General features: G+C 33.1%; 2 protein-coding genes across 2 annotated transcripts; both read left to right on the top strand.

Moving 5' to 3' along the window:
• Positions 1–15148: 15148 nt before the first annotated feature.
• Positions 15149–18541, top strand: LOC133704083 (type IV inositol polyphosphate 5-phosphatase 9-like). The gene is made up of 8 exons (XM_062128824.1): positions 15149–15340; positions 15607–15791; positions 15902–16009; positions 16119–16473; positions 16713–16897; positions 17515–17623; positions 17800–17951; positions 18083–18541. The coding sequence occupies exons 2-8, from the start codon at positions 15610–15612 to the stop codon at positions 18327–18329; spliced, it is 1338 nt and encodes a 445-aa protein (XP_061984808.1). The 5' UTR covers positions 15149–15340; positions 15607–15609; the 3' UTR covers positions 18330–18541.
• Positions 18542–19659: 1118 nt separating this feature from the next.
• On the top strand, positions 19660–22367 carry LOC133704238 (annexin D5). The gene is made up of 6 exons (XM_062129015.1): positions 19660–20016; positions 20210–20355; positions 20518–20736; positions 21259–21474; positions 21563–21652; positions 21782–22367. Exons 1-6 carry the CDS (start codon positions 19941–19943, stop codon positions 21980–21982), a joined length of 948 nt encoding a protein of 315 aa, XP_061984999.1. The 5' UTR covers positions 19660–19940; the 3' UTR covers positions 21983–22367.
• The last annotated feature ends 881 nt before the right edge of the window (positions 22368–23248 follow it).

The following is a 23248-nucleotide window of genomic DNA, read 5'->3' on the forward strand; positions in this document are numbered from 1 at the left end:
TTTTAAACTTACAACCCCAATAAAAAATACACTGTTTACTTATGCAAGAGATGTAATTATTCATAAGAGAATATAAAATCATAAAGAGGCATGGTTTACAGTATTGACTATTGACTATTATTGCGGCAATATTTGTTTCCTGAAAAGTTATTTTTGAAAAATTATGTTTTAAATTTTTTTGTATTTTTTTGTCATTAATTAGAAAAGTTAATTAATAAAAAATATTTTCTGGTCAACAAAAAACCTTTTCAGTCAAAGAAAAATTTGGCTTAGTTTTCAAGAAAGTGTTTTTTTACTGTGTTTGTTTTTTAGGAAGTAGTTTCTGGAAAATCACTTTTCAAACTTTCTTGTGTTTGTTTGCCGTTAGGAAAGTTGGTCAACGGAAAATATTTTTCAGTCAAAGAAAAATTTGGCTTGGTTTTCAGGAAAGTGTTTTCCTAGAAAATTTGGACAGAAAACACTTTCTGGAAGTTGTGAAAAATTTAGAAATGTCATTGTTTGCTGATCATATCAAATTTGATCCTTAAACTTTTGATTGCTATGTATATTTTGTTTTGAATATTTATTTTTTAATTTCATCTCTTAAAATTTAATTTTTACATTAACTTTGGTTCTTATTTTTATAATTTTATAATTGCTATTTGCTTTTTTTATTATTATTTTTTTTATTGAAATTTTTTATATGTTAAATTTGGTCCTTATTCTTTTTATTATTACTTATTTTATTTGAAATAATTTATAAAATTTGATTATTATTATTTTAATTTCTTCATCTTTCATATTTTTTAAATTTTTTAGATTTAATCTCTATTATTTAGATTATTATTTATTTTATTTGAGATAATTTATGAAATTATATTTTTTTTTCAATTTCATTCTCATTTAACTATTTAATTTGTAAGATTTGTTTCTTATTATTTTAATAAACTTGAGAAAAATAAAATATCAATAAGTTATTTTTCAGTTTATTTTCCATGACATAACCAAACACTGGAAATTATTTTTAAATTTATTTTTCATTACATTATCAAAAATCAGAAAATAATTTATTTTTTTAGAATTTACTTTTCAAAAATAAACTATCTTTCAATAAATAAACATGACGTAGGTGAAATTGAGATACTTGACAATTCCCACAATTTGAAAAAAAAAATTACATTACTTTTTATATAAGAGATGCGACGGTTCATAGAAAAACTTTGAAAATTACATTCCAATGTTATCCTTTAGTCCAAAGTCTTTGAAAACGGGGAATGCATTCTATAAACATCCACGAGCTACAAAAATAAATTTGGAGTTAATTATTTTTAAATATAAAAACTAGAGTCTCTGTAATAATCGAGTCAAATTCATTTAATCAAAGGAAAAGGGCAGGGGGCTCAGTCCTACTGCAGAGCATAAACGAAGGACGACTGGTGGAGAACTATATTCCAACTAGCTAGTATAACAACCATATGACATCCGTCACAAGCACATATACTTGACAATCATGCAAATAATTGACATATGATCTACCAGCAAAAATACGATTATCTTAATCGATATAATTATTGAGTGATAATAATTCGATTGGCGGAGTAGGTTATAGTATCCATCCATAATATATTTGGATAAATATTAAACAAAATCAAGCCATATAATTCTTATGGATCATCGGAAGTGGGTCCCCTTTCCAAGAAAATGATGGGTTTTGTTAAATAATTATATTAATTATATATTATAGGTTTTTTAGCTATTTAAAATTTTGAATTAAAATAATTATTTAATATGATATTAGAATTTGATTAATCAAACACTTATGAATTGAAATCTTATGTATTATATTTATTAAAATTTAAGTATAATATAATATAAATTTATATAAATAAAAAATATATTAAAAAATTATATATTGAATCTCAGACAGCCACTTCAATTTTTTAGATTAAGAAATTTTTTTAATATTCTTCATCGATTCAAGAATGGTACGAAGAAAATACCACTATAATATTGCATCCGAGAACATGGTGTTTTTGGTAATTACAAACAAGGTTGTTTAAAGATTAGCAAGAAGCAGGCCAGAGATAAAAGGAAGATGACGGACCCAATGATTTTTCAATATCAATTAAACAAAAAAAAAAAAGGAGAGAAGATGCTATCGATCTATATTTCTATTCAAAACCTTAAACATTTCAATAATAATTCTTCAATAAAAAAAACTCTTCCAACAAAAGAATCTTACAAATTAAGAGGTTTTAGCTAACACTTTCATTTTTATTTTTATTATGGTTAACACATTCTTATCGTTGTTCTTCTTGCAGTCAGCCATACATCTCGTCTTGTAAAATATATGAACTGTTGGTACATTAAATTAATACTCTAATTACCCGGAGTTTGGACAAGGATCCCAGGCTTCAACACCCCAACTGTAGCAATGGATAAAGAGATAGAAAGATGAGACAAGCTAGACAATAACTTCTGTGTTGCAGGTGCATTGTCCACGCAGAAAACCTCAATTGTACCAATCTTTTCCATAAAGAAAAAGAACAAGTGGAGTCGTTGGGTGGGGAAGATAAGTAGTACCATTTCTGCAATAATGTGGTGTTGATTATTTTGAAAAGGTAGGCCGCATAATCAGCCATAACCCTTAGAACAAACTTGACAGTGGTTTTTGTTTAAAGCTTAATTAAAGAGTTAAATGATGGATTATTGAATTTAAATGACAAGCAAGCATCATATTACGACCACAGATTAAGTTATTATATTCCCTGTTCATGCTTGTATTGGTTCATGTACTAAAAAAGTCCAATAAAAATCAGGATTTGTGATCAGATAAAAATGTTTCTGGTCGTTAAACTTGATCGACATAGTTTTTTAAGACAATTAAATTTTGTCGCATGTCTCATGTCATATTATGATGTAAAATAGACACGGCTGGCTAACAACCTGCATATATTATCATTAAATATCGAGTATGTTTGGAGACTTAAATATTCCTGACTTTAAAATCGTTGCCAGCTTTTATTAATGAACTCAACGTTTACATGCTCTGCCTGGTCAAGTAGTGGACATCCGCCTACATCAGAAGTTCACCGGACAAGCACGGAGTAAATGAAAATATAGTTTTTTTTTTTTTTACCGGTTTCATGTAGTTTTTTACGCACCAAATCCATCACAATTTTATCATTGAAAAAATAAAATAAATTTGTTTTATTAAAATAATAAAAGTAACTATTAAAAAATAAATTAGTTTTTGTTTATGATACGTGGTAAAAATTAATTAATATTTTTATTTACGAGATATGAAAAATAAATAATTAAGTGCTGTATTTATTATGCATTGGACATAATTGATTATGCTTATTAATTATGAGACTTACAGAATAATTCAATAAAGATAGAAAAATGAGTTATTTTATGTATGAAAATTAATGAAATAATATAAACGAAATCATTCTAACATAAATTAACTATTTTTAGTTGTGAAATAGAAAGAACGTTTTTTAGAATTAACAAAGAGATTAATTATTTTTATAATTTACAAAGAATTGTTGTTGTGATTAACCCATACCCATGGAATACAAATTCAAAATTAATAAAAGAGTTGTTCACACCAACCAAACCAAAAAGGGCACCAAACAGTAGATAGAATATTTCATTTGTTTTATCATATCCAAGTCCAATTTGGTCCAACCTGGTTTAGTTTGATCTATTCAATTCTTGTACAGGGTACTACGCACATTTTGTATAGGACAAACTCCCAATACATTTCCTTTTGGATTGTCAAGAAGATCTAGTAATATTAATTTCAGGTAGATGGACCTTGGATGCTCCTGCCCATGCATCCACACAGGGTGATGTTTTCATTTTTGAATATTAAAAATATCGCCAAAGATAATTCTCACCTGCATTTTATTAATGTTTTGGCATCTTTACCTTTTCTGGTTTTGAACTTTTGGCAACCCTGGCTGGCCTTCTTCTTCTTCTTCCTTTTGAAACAGGGTGGCGCGCGGGCCTTAGTATATAAAAGCGTAGATGCCGGCGAGGTATCCTTGCCTTTCAATCTTTATATTTTCCTTTGGTGGACATTTATTTTATATATTGTGCGTGTCGGACTTCTTTTCTTTCCTTTTTCTCCTCCTATGCGAGAAGAAATAATCCACGAAAATCCTACCAGTCCATGAACATAACTTCCAGGCCAGTTTTCAACCTATCAGGTCTCAACGCTAATCTATATATGTAAAAACTTCCAGTATTTATGGTCAGGAAGAAGGAGTGGAAAAACATTTTTTTAAAAAAGGTGTGCGTGCTATCATATTTATCCATCATAGTTCTCAGTAACAAAAAGACAAGAGATTAGCTTTAGCTTGGGCACATGCCCATTCTCCCAACTCTTTGAATTTTGCTCTACTTGTTTAATAGTTCTATCAAGACAACATTGTGATTCTCGTGGCAACATTCTCTACTCTTCCTCGCAGGTTGTAGTGGAGATACAGACCTAATCATATATGTGACCCGAGGGAGAAAAAGAAAAAAAACTGGCTCGCGAAGCTGAAATAAAAAAGCATATCATCTTTACATTTCACCTTTGTTTCTCCAATGGAACCCACGTATTAAAAAGAAAGAGTAAAAAGTTGAGTGTTATTTTCCTTTTGAAATGATATCAGCTGGCCGTGTGGTAGACCCCCGCAGATCCAATGAAAAATTGATTCCGAAAGTAAATTCTCGAATTAAACATCAAGATCCAATCATCTTTTCCAAAAATTTATTATTTAATTATGTTCCACTAAACCTAAAAAATACACTCCCTAGTCCCTATCTTGTTATCAAATAATGTACACTTTGCAAAATGGCCCTACCATTGAATCACCGACAAACAGTCACGCTATCGTATACCCCTTCGATATACATGCACAACAAAAATTGCCTTTTCTCTTTTCTTCTCAGATTTATACCGATTATGAAGGCTCGAACACTTGCTCAAGAATGTCCATAACCATTTCTGCAATACCCTCTTCTTTGCACGAGGTTACAAGCTTCACTGTATCTGTCAACAAAATTCCATCAATTAATGCTTAGCATCCGCAAATCACATTAATAACGTCTACATTTTATGCCTTGTTTTGTTTTTTTTTTTTTATTATCTAAACCTCTAGAAGCGTATTGGACCTAACTAATCTGATTGAGTTGGTTTATTTAAATTAAAAATAAATAAATGAAAGAAACTGTTGAGTATTTTAAAAGAATTTAAAACCCTCGAGGTCCAAGATGGTAAAGTTGATCTTGTAAGAACTATGCTAGCAGGAACAGGAGTTCCAACACGTGCGGGCTAAAACCAAAGACGGTACTTCTTTTCTTGGTACTTGACATGAGAGGGATGGACAAGAATTGTTCAGAAAAGAAAAGGAAAAGGAAAAGGAAAAGGAAAAGGAAAAGGCAGAGCCCATCCAATGTCCTTAAAGGCATCTACTCAATCTAGTAATAACCACTTGACTGATCACAGATGATCATGATCCAGGGGAAAATCTAGAGGAGATCTAGCAAAACACAGGCTTGATTAGGCTCATGACCATAATCCAGCTCGGCCAAACTTTATTAACATCGAAGTTTGAATAGAGTTAGTTTATCTAACCTGACTATGACATGCTTTGCCCATCCAAACCAAATCATTCATCCTTGTCTAGTTAATCATTCATTCATCTTCCTATGTGTACACATAGAAGGATACTTGGAGATAACAAAACCCTATGGGAATGGTTTGAAATTAGATCATTTAAGTTGTGCACTTTAAACCTACGACAGAGATTCTAGGTCATGCCGACGGAACCTGGAGACTTCATTAGAGGTTGATCCATGGGATCATTAAGGTTCCGTATAATTTTATTTCTTAAATGCATTGAAATACAAGAGTAAAGGGTAGGTGGTATAAGAATTGGCGGAAAAAAAAAAGGAAAAAAAAGCGAGTTTAATCAGAAACTGTGCAAAGACCTAGCATAGAGGGTTGGGAGCAGGGAAAATATTAATATGATTGAAGTAACAGAAGAGCACAGAGCACAGATCCACAATTATTATAAAGTGGTTATGCAGGAAGGACCCAGCAGCTTGATATTATAGTAGGTGGCGATGCAAGGAATAGCATCAACCTTCCTTGAAAGCAAGATAACTGAAAATGGGTGCTGGGAGGGGTCCAACTAGAGATTATGACCATCCTCATCAAATTGTCAAATATGATGTTTCTTCTCTTTCGATATAATTAAAGTCTTAAAGAAGAACACATCCAAGGTCAGACTCTCAGACAGCCTGTTGAGGGCATCCCTGTTTATTCCTACCATTATCACCAACCATAATCATACAAGTCCATACCCACTCAATATCCATGATATTCACACATGTGGGTCCTCTTATTTTCACCCCCCACCACCCGAAACAGTACTGATCCGTCGTCGAACTCTGGTTTCACTATCACAAATAATATAATTTTATGATATGATTGTGAAAATTAGGTTAGATCTAGAAGAAATTTTGTTTAATTTTTCTAATATATAATGAAATAAAAAAGGATGAGAGGTTATTTAAATTAAAAATTAAAGAAACGAGTTTCTGAAAATAAAAATAATGAATTGATATATCGTTAACCCAGTTCAAGGATTTAATCATCTACTCTTCAAAATCTGTTAATCATCAAAGTAAAATTAATGTCCTTGCAAGCTAAGTAAATAAATTTGATATTCCTTAAAGTTAAAAGAGATCAAGGAAATTATGAGTAGATTAATTAAACAAAACTTTCTAATTAATTTCTTACCATTAAACGAATTTAATATTAGAAAACAATTCTCATTCACTTAACAATAGCCCAAGGAGCAAGTCTATTAAATTTATTCCAAGCAACTGTTCAAAATTTTGAATAATTTAACTTAATTTATTCTTTCCTAACAAATTAAAGTAAAATTTGCAGCAATTAAATTAATTATTTTACAAATTATTAGTTTCCCATCATATCTCTTCTTAATGATAAGATTCCCAAATTGTTAATTTCCTATTAGATCAGGAGATAAAACTCGTTCTTTATCTTATATTAGGATTTTCATCTTGAAAATGATTATGTTGGAGACCTTCATACAAGTTGTAGCCTTGAATGTGTGGATTGATTTGAGCTTTTGAATCCCCTAATTTCATTATGCCTGTTTGAATATTAAGTATGAAAATAGAGAATTATGTTGCAAGTACAATTCCGACCTGATTTTTGCAGGTCTATTCAGAGGTCCAAACGAACTCAAATCTCTACTTATAATATTTTATTAGAAAGTTTAATATATGTACTTTAACTCAGATCAAGCTCATGCTTATATTCTGAAACTCTAACTTGGTGAAAAACCTATCATAAGAATCAAAGTCCGAAACATAAAACGTAAAATTTTTTAATTTTTAAAAATTAATTCACAAAGTCTTTTAGGTACATTAAACTCATAAAATAACTTTCAATAAGTTCAAAACAAATTAAAAAAACATAATGTAAAAAGAATAAAATTATATGTATGTTTTGCACTTGTACAGTAGGTAGGTTGTGTTCTTCAAAAGCAGTTTTTGGATCATGGTTATCTTCTGTGGTGTAGGTGGCATCTCAACATGAACAGCCAAATCCTTACCTAACTCTGTAATCAGAACCATATGTTAGCATAGAGCTGACTAGTGTGAATAAGTGGGACCATTGAAGGAATGACTACTAGATGTTCTATCGATAATCTTGGTCACTTCTCCTAGAGTGAGTTGAACTTAAGAAACAGTTCCAAGGGCAATACTCTGCTCAATATCCAGAATAGTGAAAAAAGAAGAATTATACTTCACGATCATCGGAAACATAATTGAAATCGCTGGAGGAAAAAAAAGGTTACAAGTGACAGCAATCGCTCTTCTTATGAACTTCACTTCTGGACAATTTTTTTTCTCAAACACTACTGATTGGTGACCTAACAAATATACGATCCAAACTTCAATGTTATCTTTCAAATCTAAATAAATAGTTCTAGTTCTTTTTAATGTGACAGATACAATGCAGGAAGAGTTCAAGAACTAGCGGTACGGATCTTAAATCATATGGTTATATGGTGTCATCACTTCAAGTCACCAAACTCTGTTTAAAATCAAATCGAAGCCATGCATAGTAGGGAGAGAATTAGTTAAAACAGACGACTTAGGAGTCAGAAGAAACTCAAGTCTCCTGAGTTGAATCTAATGTAGCCTCATTTACCATATGAATCACCTGATTGAATTGAATCAAACTTTCTTATTTTGACGAGCAAATTATATGAAGTTTGACATGAATGGATACCAGTTCACTACAGGCTTGCAGGGCAATGGGGGTGTTTGTATAAACTTCGGCATTTAACATCTAGCTGACGAGAGAGAGGTCAATTCAAAGGAAAGAAACCTGGAGGAGGATTCATAACTTGGAATATTGTGGATACATCTTTCTAGTAACACCAAATGGAAGAATCCAAGATAGAGATTGGAGAAAGGAAAGTTAAGGCATGGCACACGGTTGTTGCGACTTAAAGTATCAAATTACCTTCTAAATAGTAATATTATGCGTCAGCAATGATTCCGTGTGGATCATGAACAGATCGTACTCTGGACCACTAAATTGATGCTATACAGCCGGTGGTCAGCAGTCAATCTTTGTTGGCTGAGAATGAAAGATGATAGGGTTGATGACGACCAAGCGCCCAATTAATAGGGTAGGAGGATATCAATCTCTTGAAACTTGGTTTGTAATTGTCACATAAGATTCGGGCAATGAGGTTCAATGAATGAAATGTCATGATAGTACATGATGATATATCATCTACTGTTAGGGCCGAACAAGAAAATGGGCCTGCCTAACTTAAGAGGCTCTGATTTGGAATCACTAAATTTCATGCCGAAGCACGGATGCAGTAATGTACTGATAGGAGGCGGCACCTATATTATCTGATCCAAAACAAACATATGGTACCTAAACCACAGTGCTACCTACCTTGTTCTGGCAATAATTCTGAGTCTAGAGCATTTCTACTTATGGAACAGGAAGAACCAGAAGGAGCGTCACAACTCATAAAGTAGGAGCCACCTGCTTATTCTGGCAACCTAATTCCGAGTCTAGACCATTTCTACTTATGGAACTGGAAGAACCAGCAGGAGCATCACCATTGATCATGTGTTCCCAGGCACCCACTTTATGGAATCTATGGAATTGAGCATCACCATGTGATTACTTACAGCATGCCTAGGCATCCCAGTTTAAGGTGCGAGGCTGGCTCATCTACATTCTGAAAAGAGCAGGGAGTCATTTTATCAAGTATTTATAAATAGTAGTCCCAAGGTTGCGGTCATCCATGCATGGTACCCTCCTTGCTTGTTGGCGTTATCACCTTTATCACCTTCCTCTTCCAAAACTCTACATCAGGACTTGGGACAGCAAGACCATTAGTATAATAGCCTGCAATTTTATGTGCTATTTCATCTACTAATGCATCCAGTTTCCTATTTAAAATGCGTAGTTGAGATTTTTCTGACATTTCCTCGGTTTCTCTTCAAGGACTCTTTTTTTGGCCGTAATAGTCGAAAGTTTTATCTTCAAAGACTCTAATATCTAATATCCATATCACACAGAGTGGTTCACCCTTTTTAACAAGTTTTACCATTTTGGATGATTCTACATGCAAGGAATCATTTTACTAATAAAGTGTCAAAATTTAAGCATCCCAGACCAAGAATCCTAAAAGATATCTGCATGAGCAAATGAAAGATGCTTAATTACACTTGAAAAATTGAGAAGAAGAAAGGATGAAATTAATCTAAAAAAACAAACACAATGGTAGATATGACCCCACGTTCTCTAGTCAACTACTGAAAATGGAAGTGGGCAAACTTCATTGTCATGTGTTAACCACATTTATGGGATTAAAGAGTGAAAAGAAAAGGAAAAGGACCACGCGCCCTGGTCTTACCCCAAAAGGAATTATGATGCATGATTTCATTATCTGGATCTCTCCAAGGACCAATTCACAAAACACTTCCAATAAATAGTCAAAAAGAATTATAACGCATCTCTGAATGAAATCTTACCCCATGAAAGCACAGGAAACTTCCATCTCTGTTTAGGAACTGTGATTAGATACGATGCTACCTGCAAGGGATCAAAATCTGCTACATCTAACCAGATTGAAAAAGAGCATAAATCTACTAACCAAAAATAAGAAATAAGAACAAGATAGGAAAACGTAGCCAAGATGGTGGCAGTGAGGGAGCGAGGAAAGCTGTGAAGAACCGATCGATGTCAATATCTCCCTTTCCTTAAATAAGATCCATAATATCCAAACACACCACAAAGTTCACAAGTTCCCCATATTTCGCAACTTCCATGAACTCTAGGAAACAAAGAAAAACACACTTAGGCTATATACAAACAGTTATCCATTTGAAGAAACAGATTGGTTCACATCACATTGGATCATACAAATCCCTGAAAAAGACATAGCAAAGCTACACAGCACATAACATATGGAAAAGGTATCCATAAAAAAATCCACCAGTCGAGCAAACACCAGCAATTTATATGAACGCAAAAGGACAGAAGAATTAGCCTTCTAGAAGCGTTCAGTCCCAGAAAAACAATAGGAAACTGATACAAATTTCAAAACCATGAAAAGAGTTCATAAAGCAAAGGATGTTACATGGATCAAATATCTTGAGCCAGCAAGTATTCAAAGAACCAAGTACTTGCACGGAATGGAGCAACAAAAAAAACACTTCGCAAGAATGTCTGAGACTGCACCTCCATTAACTGATCCCAAATATCACCAAAGAAAGAATCATGCTGTATCCAAACAATTTATGGAAGAGGAAAAGGGCCAGACCAACTGTTACATAACACCCAGCTGTTACATACCACACATGCTTCATTCTGTGTTCATCTGTTCTCACAAAACTCAAGCACCAAGAAACATAAACGAAAAGAACAAGAAATCCTTCGAAGGCTTTCCTACAAGTACTTGCCAGTATCCCAATAAGAAGCTGATCAGTCAACCACAATCACCAAAGAAGAATGATAAACTGTTTCGTAGGGAAGAGTATAAGCTTGAAAAGAAAGCTCATTTAGGATCCTAAAGCATCACCAAGCATCAAGGACTCTAAAGTCACCTATCAAAAATCAAGGTTTCAAGGAAGTTCGAGAATAACAAACTCAATTCAAGAAAACTATTGAATGGGAATGCCAACACGATACCAATGCATATTTACAACATTATGAAGACGAGAAGAAAAAAATAGATGCTTCACTTATAAATTCACTTGAACTCAAAAAATAGTTATAATTTAGGAAATTATTCTTCTTGACTAGAATGAAATAGAAAAGTAAAGAAACACTTGTCTTGATCTCAAACCAGAAGGCAAATAAAAAAGCCAGCTAGGAAACAATTGATGTAATCTTGTTGAAAACATAATCATCTAGATAAGTATCTGCACAAATTAAAACAAAACAAGCAATTGTGTAAGAGCTGTTAGAAGTTGAAAAGCACATGGAGAAAAAAAGAGCAAACCAAACAGCCGTATTGATGAGGTTAGTAATTATGAAGCCGGCAGAAGGTAACAATAAACCACTGCCAAAGCCTCAGAGAACTTCAGCACGCTTCCTTAAAGCAGTTGATAGACTCCTGCAAGTGTCCGTGATCCTGAAAACCGAAGCTTAGAATAAGCACCCCAGTAGTGTTTCCTATTTCCACACTGAAAAAATATAACAAGCATTGAAATTGAAGAGTAGGCAATGCATTAAACACTCCCAGGGTAATCCTAGTCTTACATGTTAGTTGAAAACCGACTAATCCTGGAAAAACATGCAAAATCCTTGATCCAAATGCAAAATCAAGGTTAAAGATGCTTTTTCCGTTACTGTAGTCAAGTGATCAGCTACAGAACATCTGCACAGAGTGAAAATAAAAGGACGCAGCACAAGCAAGGCCAATAGTTAATTAATTCCTTGAGCACTTGAGAAACACATTCTATTTTCCATTCAAAAACTATAGAGGCCTGGGAGCCACAAACAAACAGAATCAAAAGGTCAAACCCTACCTCCATTATAGAAGTAGAAACTCTGTAACAAATAAATACAGACCGTGGCTTCCAAAACGTCATGTAATAAAGACAACTGTTCACATTCATGCTTCTGGAAAGATACACGATTGGTATCTTGGACTAAGCACTCAAAATTCTAAAGGAAGACAGAAAGACACAGGTAGAAAAAGGAAAGGAGTAAGTAATGAATCAAACACTCCAAATAAATTGCAGTCCATAAATGTTCCTTGAGAAGCTGGGGTCCCAAGAAAAACGTGCAAGCAGAGTTCAGACACTAGAAAAAAAGACCTAGTTTTCACCCATTGCTTAAATCCTAAACTACTTAATTAGCAAAAAGAACAAAAGAAAGAAACAAAAAAAGAGAGGAGAGGGTTACCAGAACCTGAAATCAAACGACTATTGTTGTTGTCACCATCCTATACTGTGTTAAATCACATGCCAGGTAAAATATTAAAGAAGCATAGCTAAGGGTATAAGATGCAAAATCAGAATTAAAAAGCTTAGCCACTCAAGTTCTGAAACATCATTTATGTAGAAAACCCCATGCTCTAGGAAACAGGACAGAAACTGAATGTTGAACTCTCAAATTTAGTGTAAAAAGCACTTCATGGCTAATCATAGTCCATATAAGTTCCTTGAAAAACACTTCAGGGTTAAACCATGAAAGCAAAGAGCAGACACTAGCCATACCCTACTATTAATAACTGGAATTGTAAATTAAATGAAAAAAAAGAACGTTAAGAGACTCGGTGCATTATGTACTAGTATAAAAAGCCTCGGGATCGAGGTTAGTTATTAATTATATATATATATATATATATATATATTTTTATCATATTATTAAATTAATTGAATTTATTAAATTTAAAAAAGTTAATAACCTTACTTTTTTAATTTTTAGAAAACATTATCATATTCTGAATATTATTTTTTACATTATAAAAAGTATGATCAGGCCCGACACTAATCTAATGTTCACCACGTTCTCTCTGGTCTCTACCATCACTTTTTTGTTTTCGTTTAATCGTTCACCTAGCAAACATATATATATATATATAGCTTGGTTACACCTCGGAGGTTTTCTGCTTGATCTTCAGACCGGGTCTCTAATTATTTTCTACTCCCTAGGTCACCTGAGACAGAGTGCAATCACTACTGAAACTGGTTCAGCCCTAGGACAGTTCGATCGGCCCTACAACATCAAACCCCGAAAGACACTCTCACGTGTTCTCATGCAAAATGAAGTTTCGGTCGATTTTACTCGATGCTGCAAGCATCCGAGTGAACCTGTCTCCATAGATTTAATTTGTAATGTTTTATGCATCGATGGGCTTGTTTTCGTATTTTAAAAATATTTTTTAAAATTTTTTAATTTTTTAATTTATTTCAAATTAATATTTTTTAATATTTTCAGATTATTTTGATGTGCTAATATCAAAAATAATTTTTAAAAATTAAAATAAATATTATTTTAATACATTTTTAAATAAAAAATATTTTAAAAAACAACTATAATCACAATTCAAACAAACTACATAAATAAAACGTTTTCTAATATCATTTTGCAATGATTTTTAATCTTACGACATTGCTCCAGTGGAAGTTGCAAACATCCGAATGAATCTTTCTCCATAAATTTGTATATTCTGTGTGTACATAAAGCCTTTTCGAACCTTTCTCCTAAATTTTTATATATACTGTGTGTGCACAAGGCTTTTTCTAAATATCAATTAACATTTATTTTTATGAGAAAAATCATTTTAATTTAAAATTCAAATTGTTGATTGAGATTTTAAGAATAATTTCTTAATAATTATCAAATACATTCACATTCATTTACGTGAAAATATTTTAGGTTTGAAACTTCTATACCCATCACCATTTTGTATTAAATTTTAAGAGTTTAATTAAGAAAATAGATCAAATGATAAAATTATAATTTATAATCATTTGATCAATAATTAAGATTTTAAGACAAATTTAAAGAATAATCTTAACTTATAAATTTAAAATATTGTGCAAGACTCATAGAATAATTTTATATTGAAATTATAACAATGAGTGAGTGTATTGATACAAATGTTACCTTTTCTTTTTGGGTGTTTAATATTATTTTTGGTAGCATTAGGAGGAAATTTGTTTAATTTAAAATTTGTTCAGATTTTGTTGAAAAATTACAGTAGCTTCAAATCCATTGGTACTATTTATTGGAATAATTTAATAACAATTTTTTTTTATTTAATTCTTATGTCAATTTTGAGACCTATTTTTTAAATTATTTTTGTCCTTTTACTTAATTAATTATTTTTTAAAAAATATCGTTTAAATAAATATAAAATTTATTTTGTATTCTAACTTCGATTCTTAATTTTTTAATTATTATTTCTAATAATTCTTTTATATGTAATTGATTTTTTTAAATTTTATCTTTTAATATTTGATTAATCGGGAATTGAACTAATGGTTTTCCAGGTCAGGAACTTTGATTCTAATAACTCGAGTCATGAGTTTGAAAAGTCAATAAAAATTTTGTTTTTTAGAGAAAAAACTTTATAATCCTCTTTAGTTTTTTTTTCGATGCTCCTTTTAAAAGATATTTGAAAATGTGGTAGCGATTGTTTTTTACTTAGAAATATATTAAAATAATATTTTTTATTTTTAAAAATTATTTTTAATATCAACACATCAAAATAATAAAAAAATTCTAAATAAATTTTTTATAAAATATTATTTAAAACTTAATACCAAACAGCCTTATCATGCGGTCGTTCAGGGATCATCCTATTGGCCAAGAGAGCAAACATGCCTCTCCCAGTTGGAACCGTGTTGCTAACGTGGCTATGATAACCTGGAAAGTTATTTTAAAATACAAATTGGTCCGACAAATAGTATTCAATTGACAATATCCCAATTGCCATGTCATCAAAAGTTTACAGTAATTATTCATAAAATTTTAAGTATTTTTGTTCATGGACCCACACCCACTTGCACCACCATAGGTTCTTTAACTAATCAGTGAGAAAACTCAAGATATCTTTCAAATCAAAATCAACCCATTAAACTGGAAATTTAATCCCTGCAAGAAGACCAATGTTTTCCTCTCTCTCTCTCTGTTTCCGTTTCTCTCTTTCTGAATTACATGATTGTTAATTGAGGAAATCAAGTTATCAAAGTAATTAAGCAAACAAAATTGAAGCCAGGCGCATCACGACTCACGTCAGAGGAATTGCTGCTTCCTAGCCAACTTGCAGAGGTCTCTCTCTTCATCCCTCAGCATGATTTATCTCTCTGCACTTTCTTTTTATCTCTTTTGGCCTTGTCTGTCCAAACCCTTTCTCACGCTCTTCTCCTTCTCTTCACCCCCCCTCCCAAGAAGTGAGCCCTCACAAACATCAACTTATTACGATAGTACGATGGTTCTGTACCCCTCCTTCGCCATTGTAGTCTTCCTACGCTAAAAACAATCGTCGTGTGTGTTTTCATTCGTGTACTTATTTATTTAGCTCTTTACGTTTTCAGGTCATGTGGCCAAGATTAGTAGCTAACAAGATCCTTGGAAAGAGATTGAGCAACAACAACTTTGTGGCAGATTTTCCAGGTGACTCAAGAACCTGTAGCTTGCTGGATATTTCAAGCTTAGGGCAACCATCGTTGAGCGATAACACCATCCGCAATCAGCGCAAGGACAACTTCCACGACTACAAGTAACTAAGCAGACATCTTATAATCTCTATCATTTTCTAATTAATATATATAAAAAGTTAATTTGATCCTTAAATCTTATACCCTTTTTTTTCTTTGATTGTAAATTAAGTGTTTTCGTCAGCACATGGAATGTTGGCGGGATTGCACCACAGGAAGATTTGGATATTTCCGATTGGCTTGATACTCCCAATAATATTTGCGACATATACGTTTTTGGGTAAGTAGTGTGAGTTTTGACAAGGAAGTTTAGCAAATCGGTAGTTTCCATTAATATATAATATTCTTCTTACGCAAGTTTTTTTTTTTTTTAATTATTCTTTTAACAGGTTTCAAGAGATTGTGCCTCTAAGAGCATCAAATGTTTTAGGTTCTGAAAATAGTAAGATCTCAATGAAATGGAATTCATTGATTAGAGAAGCATTGAACAAGAAGATTCAGTATTGCCTAGAAAAACAGAAATACAACCACAAGCAGCTAGGTATAAGAACACAAAAAACCTCTTTCATCGAAGATGAAAAGGCAGTATTCGAAAGCAGCATTCCTGAAGACTTCCGGTGTGTCATTTGTAAACAAATGGTCGGGATATTAATATCAGTTTGGATTCGAAGTGATCTCCGTCCTTACTTCCGGCATCCTAGTATTTCTTGTGTAGGCTGTGGCATCATGGGCCTAGGAAACAAGGTACTACTTAGACATCTTAATCATGTTTATTTTCTTCAATTATTTTCTTCTCTAACTGGGTTTTAACTGAGGTAACTTAATGCCAACATCTATCATTAATCAGCTAAATCACAGGATCCCATTAATTTGATTTTTTCGGCAACAATGCTTACAAGAGTTGACCATGTGTTAATACAATTCCCAACTTTCTAGAGCAACTTCTTATATTTCGTTTTCCTCTCTAAAACTTGACCTCGCAGGGATCTGTGTCAGTTAGATTTCGGTTACATGAAACAAGCTTCTGCTTTGTGTGCAGTCATCTAGCTTCAGGAGGTAGAGAGGGAGATGAAAAGCTTAGAAATTCTGACGTAGCCGAAATATTTTCTCGAACAAGCTTCCATAGACGCCCTTCGCTTGATTTGCCGCGAAATATTCTAGATCATGAGTACGTGAATTAGGTTTTAGATTTTTGAAACCGTCCAAACCAATTCGTTATACATATGTTGATAGTTAATTTATATTATACCTTCTTAATCAATGTTTAATTATTCGACAAATTATATAATTAATGATGTTGGTCTCACTACTAACCAAAAAAATGAGACAATGATAAAAATAAAATAAAATAAAATAAAACAAGAGTCAAAATATTGCCATCTTCCAACTTTGAATTTGTCGGCATCATATATGGGCTTAATTTTCATGCCTTCAAAAATTATAAAATCACTTTTTAATTATATATTATGTAAATTGCTCTCCGTATACTGTATTAATTTTAAATTTTTCGGTAGTTGAAAAAAAAAACAAAGAAAGAAAGGAAGAGGGCTTCCTATAGCTGGTAGCTAAACCGCTCGGGGGATTGATTTATACGTTTGTAAATTAACCATCTATATATTTATTTTTGTGTGTGTGTGTGTGTGTGTGTAATTAAGCCTTTTCTTAGAGCAAAGTTGACTTCCTAATGAAGTTAAGATTTGTCGTCAAGACTGTAAAAGCTACTTTATTGGATCAATATTGTAATATTTGAGAGTCAGCTAAATTTTCCTGATTGAATTTCCGCAGCCGGGTAATTTTGCTTGGAGATTTGAACTATAGAGTTTCTCTACCAGAAGCAACAACTCGATTATTGGTGGATAGAAAAGAATGGAATGCATTGCTAGACAATGATCAGGTATAGATATTCAGAGTCAATCTTTGCTGCTTTTGCTTCTATATTGCCATTCTCTTGATGACCCGCTGTGTATTACCTTTCTAATTCTCTGGTAGAGTTCTTCGATTTTCATTAAAAAAAATCAAAGGTTGTTATATAAGGCTTGAAATCTTTTGTTTTCACGGAAATTAATGAAGCTAAGGATGGGGCTCGTAAATGGACAAGTATTTGAAGGTTGGCATGAAGGACTTATCAAATTTGCTCCCACTTACAAATATTGCCTGAAATCAAATATATATTTTGGATGTGCTGAGGGCCAAAGAGGTGGAAAGTGGCGTGCCCCTGCATGGTAATGAACTAATTATCAACAAATTAATCTTCTGATTTAGAGTTCATTTATATACATGTTTCACAAATACTTAGGTGGAACTAAAACTCGTATGAATTTGAGTTTTTGCCTTCCATTCTTATTTAATATAGGTGCGATCGGATTATTTGGCACGGGGAGGGGCTAAAGCAACATTTGTACACTAGAGGCGAGTCAAACTTGTCTGATCATAGACCAGTCAAGGCCATGTTTACTGCAGAAGTTCAGGTTTCAAGCACATTAAAAGGGCTTCAAAAATTCTTCCTTTCAGAGAGGTTTGATCATCAAACAACGACCAAATATGAGATGCCATTATCCGATCAATATCTATGTAACAGCAGATCAAGCTTCAAATTATAAAAAAAGATACATCAATCAGTAACCACACATATATTTATGTATGTATACACCCACATAAAGTACGTGATTTATATTATATTATCTAATACAGAAAGGAGAAAAGGGATTTAGAAGCTTCTGTTAGTTGCTCTGAATCTGCTGATGAGTGTACAGTGCTGTTTGTTCTCAGATCTCCATGTGATTGTATTAGAGATCAGATATTGTCCTAGTCATCCTTTCATTTTCGTTGGATTATAAATGATCCATCCAATGCCTGTTTAGTCTACAACTATATATGAAGATTTTTTTCCGTGAAAAATATACTGAAGCAACCTCCAATGATTAGCGCAGTCTAAGAATCAAATTTGATTCACTAATTAATCTAATTAACCATGTATTTAAGACCTAATTTTAAAGAAAAGAAGATTGAAAATGTAAAACAAAGAACATATGACAGCAAGTAGCTAGCTAGAGAGCAGTCCACGAGGGATAAACTGGTGTGGGCATGATATATATTATTTGTTTTTTTTATTTATTATTTTGGATATATAATATAATCACAGACATGATTCAGGAAAATAGAGTTTAAAATCCCAAGTGGGTTAAAAGAAATTATTATGGGTGTCTTTTGGCGTATATATGCATGCCAATTCTATATGATTGTATAGTTGTTGAACAATAAGCAATAATATTATAGAATGCATGTTAGGATATATTTTAGAGATGACGGTGACTCTTGGTCCAGTCATCTGAAAAGCAAATATATTCTCCACACACACACACACACACACACACACACACACACACACACACACACACACACATATATATATATATATATATATGGGGTCTCAGTAGTTTTATATTAATTTGCCAAGATCACAACAGTATAGATGCTTGATGACAAAACTCCCTTAAGATTAATTTCTTACATCCGGCATCGATCGTCTGGATAAGATTTCAAGAGGGGCCAGAGAACTCTTGAATTCTCAATATGTAAAAAGTATTTTTTATTTTAATATCAGCGCACATCAAAATAATATAAAAATATTAAAAAAATAAAAAAAAATTTAAATTTTTTTAGAAATTTTTTTGAAATTAAAAAATAAACAACATAAACACAAATTAGGGCAATCACTTTTGTGGTCTATAATGAATTTGGTTGCTGAAGATACGGATGTGAAACGCTGGCTAGTTAATAATTTATTAAATTTATATTTTATTTGAAAAAAAAAAAAAACCTTGGTCAGGTCCAGGTACCCAGAAGGTGGAAATGCTACCGCCCAATCTATTGCCATTTCTAGGCCTCCCCGAGGAATACATTTTCCTTTTTTTTGCGAACCAAGAATACTTTTGTGTTATTTAAATGTAGATATATATGCCAGAATCCTAAATTGCCTTAATATTTAGTTGACAGATAGAATTACCTGGCTGGCTTCTCTTTTTCTGGAATGACTAGTTATTAATTTGCTTCTTATTAAGCGATCTAACTTCATTTCTTCGTTCAAATTCTTATTCACCAGACTTTTGTTCTACCATATATATATTTTGACAGCATTCTTCTTCCACACAAAAAAAGATTGTTTGCTCAATCGTTTCGATATTCAAAGAACAAGCTCTTGAAAAAGAGAGATGTCAACCTTCACAAAACCTTCAATGCAAAAATCTTCACGTGATGATGCCGAGCAACTAAACCGTGCTTTCAAAGGTCTCTACGTAGTAATATTTCTTTACTTTTTGTTGATTTCTTATTAATTTCCCAATTTTTATTGCATGGCATATATATATATAGCTAGCTAGCTAGCTTCTTGATCTTTGTTAATCTCTCCTTCTAATCTCCACCTAAAATGTTAGAAAAATTAATGGCATTGCATTGACTCTTCTATTATCTTTAAAATCAGGATTAGGCTGTGATGCTGCCGTAGTTGTGAATATTCTTGCACTTAGAAATGCGTCTCAACGTGATAGCATTCAACAAGAATACGAGACCTTGTTCTCTGATGACCTCAAAAAACAATTAGCTCATGAGCTTCATGGCCATCTCAAGGTACGTACGTCTAGCTAGGATAGAAACTTAATTTGGAGTTAATTTATATCCACATAGTTTTGCGATTATTCTTTCACGGCCATCTCAAGGTACTTACGGCCTGGCCAAGCTAGCCAGTTCTATTGAATGAGGTCCTGATCCTGTTATATTTTAAATTTTCAGAAAGCAGTTTTATTATGGATGAAAAGTCCTATAGAACGGGATGTTACAACATTGAGACAGGCTTTGACAGGACCTATTTTTGATGTCAAAGCTGCCACTGAAATCATATGTACCCGCACTTCATCCCAGATTCGACAGATTAAGCAAGTTTACACTCCTACTTTTGGCACGCGACTTGAGTATGACATTGGGTGTCACACATCCGATGATCATAAAAAGGTTAGGTCCTCCCTCTTTCTCTCTCTAATCGTGCATCATAAGATTTTTATAGCTCTGACGAGCACCTTCCCTGAATGATGGCCTGGAAAATATCGTGCTCGATGTTTGTTTTGTCCTGATAAAATTCTCCAGTACTATACCTTCTGATCAGGTTCTATCTTTAAATTTATTGGTTATGAGCGGCTCCTGAAAGGGCTACTTAATTATCTGATTAGGTATAGTTGTCATTAACAGACAGCAAAGTATATATGAGGAAATAGAAGTCCAGATAAAGCATCAATTAACGAGAAGAAAGCTGTATATATTTCTTTCGAATCTGCTGTTGTCTGAAACGACTTGAGGGCTTTCAACTTCACTGTTAATGAAATCATGAGATTGGTCTTAAAAATAGGCTGTAAAGTGTGTGGGTTAATATTTAGGTTGAAGATGAAGTATCGTCTAGTTCCTTCAAAGACACCCTTTTTGGGATTTCAATTTTCAAAATTTATTGTGGTTTGATTCTCTCTTCTTTTCTCTTGATAGTTGCTACTCGCATTTATAGCAATAACACGGTACGATGGCCCAGAAATTGATAGTTTGTTGGTAGAGGATGATGCTAAAGCTATCAACAAAATTGGGGTGAAGAAATCTGGAATGGATGAGAGCACTTTCATTCAGATTTTCACTGAAAGAAGCTCCGCACATTTGATTGCCCTTGCTTCTGTTTACCATAAAATGTTTGGAAAGGAACTGAGAAAGGTATAGTTTCATCTGCACTGTGTTGTGATTTATCTACTTTTACTTCTTCTTCCTATGGCACTTCATGACCGTGCTCAACTTGCTGCAGACAATTAAAAGAGAAGCATCAGGGAATTTCAAGTATGCCCTTCTAACAATTTTGCAATATGCTGTTGATCCAACAAAGCACTATGCAACGGTATCATCACACTAATTAACCTCTCTCATTTATAATCTATATATTAACGCAGTTTGAAGTTTTTGGTAGTTAGCAATTGAAATCTCCTTATTTGTCAACAATTAGTCTCATCATTGAATGGCTCTACAGGTGTTGCGCAAGGCAACGAAAGGTTTGGGTACAGACGATAGTACTCTAATCAGGATACTGGTTACGAGGGCAGAGATTGATTTGCAGAAGATCGAGGAAGAGTTCTTGAAGAAGTACAAAAGACCATTACCTGAAGTTGTTCATTCAGAGACATCCGGTCACTACAGGGCCTTCCTTCTTTCCCTCTTAGGCTCTAAGTAATAGCTCTAGATCTCTTCCGTGGAGTTGTGTTATCTACTGTGTGGATTCCTGACTAGTAGTTTGACATACCGAATATGAATGATATAGAACATGACAAGCTGTTTCCTTGACATCGAACAACGACTCTGGAATTCGACATACCAACCGAAAGCAGTGTGAAGTTGAAAAGAACTGGATGGTGGGTTTTTATCCACCCTTGTTCCTGGCTTGTCAATCATAAAATTTCTCCATCAACCACACAAAATCTTTAATTTGTGTAGTTGGTTGGTTGTTTGCTTATAATTGACAAAAGGATGGGGTCTGATGTTGATTTAGCTGTCTGTATCAATATTGTCTGAGAACATTAATCCTGCAGAATAAATTTGATAAATAATCCATGGACTCAGCAAGCTTCCTGAAATCATGATACGAATTTAGGATACCGAGAAACTGCTAAATTTCAAACAAGGCTGAATATTTTTGGATGATATTATTCGTATCTTCCAAATTCTGAATTCGTTGTCAGGTTCTTTTGCACGAGTTAGCCAAATTAAAATCATTTGTTACCTTCGACTAGCAAGCCATGGCAAAAATTGCCTAGGTTTATGATGTAAATTGAGTGGTACTAGTTTTACAACCCTTTAAGAATCTTACTTTAATTAACGTAATACCAAGCAAGTTATATTGATTGCTCTAACAAGCAGAAGAAGAAAGGCTTGTTATACTTGATAATTTTCAGAGTTTATTTGGAGTCTTGAACTTTAAAAATCAATAATTTAGGCTGTCAAAGCTCCAAAATAAATAACCCTAAATAAGTATTAAGCTTTCTAATAGGCAAGACATAACAACAATTTTGTTTGCACTATGAGGATACATCTCGAATGAAATAGATCCTTGCTCAATAAATGTTAAGTCGGTTTCCTCAATTTAGCCCAGATAGAAAAAATATTAATAATCTGCTCTGGTATTTTCCCTTCCTCTTCCTCTTTCCTTTTTAATAATGAGTGAAAAAGGAATTTAGTGGCAGAGAAACAATGATCGAAATATCTCCACATATTCCACAGAGATGCCTATCCACTTCTGTAACCTTGAAACATGGTCTTCCGGCTATTAATTCTCCAGGTCAGAAATAAAGCGTGTCCTCAAGCTATTTAACTGTGTGTTGGACTTGTTGCATATATTGCAGAGTTCTGTCTTTCCAAGTCTTTTCGGGAACCTTGTCTCTTTTAACTCAGATTGTACATAGCCATGGCTTCCAATCACGAGCACAGGCTTCATGCATTGGGT

This window comes from Populus nigra, chromosome 10, assembly GCF_951802175.1.
Source record: "Populus nigra chromosome 10, ddPopNigr1.1, whole genome shotgun sequence".
Lineage (NCBI taxonomy): Eukaryota > Viridiplantae > Streptophyta > Magnoliopsida > Malpighiales > Salicaceae > Populus > Populus nigra.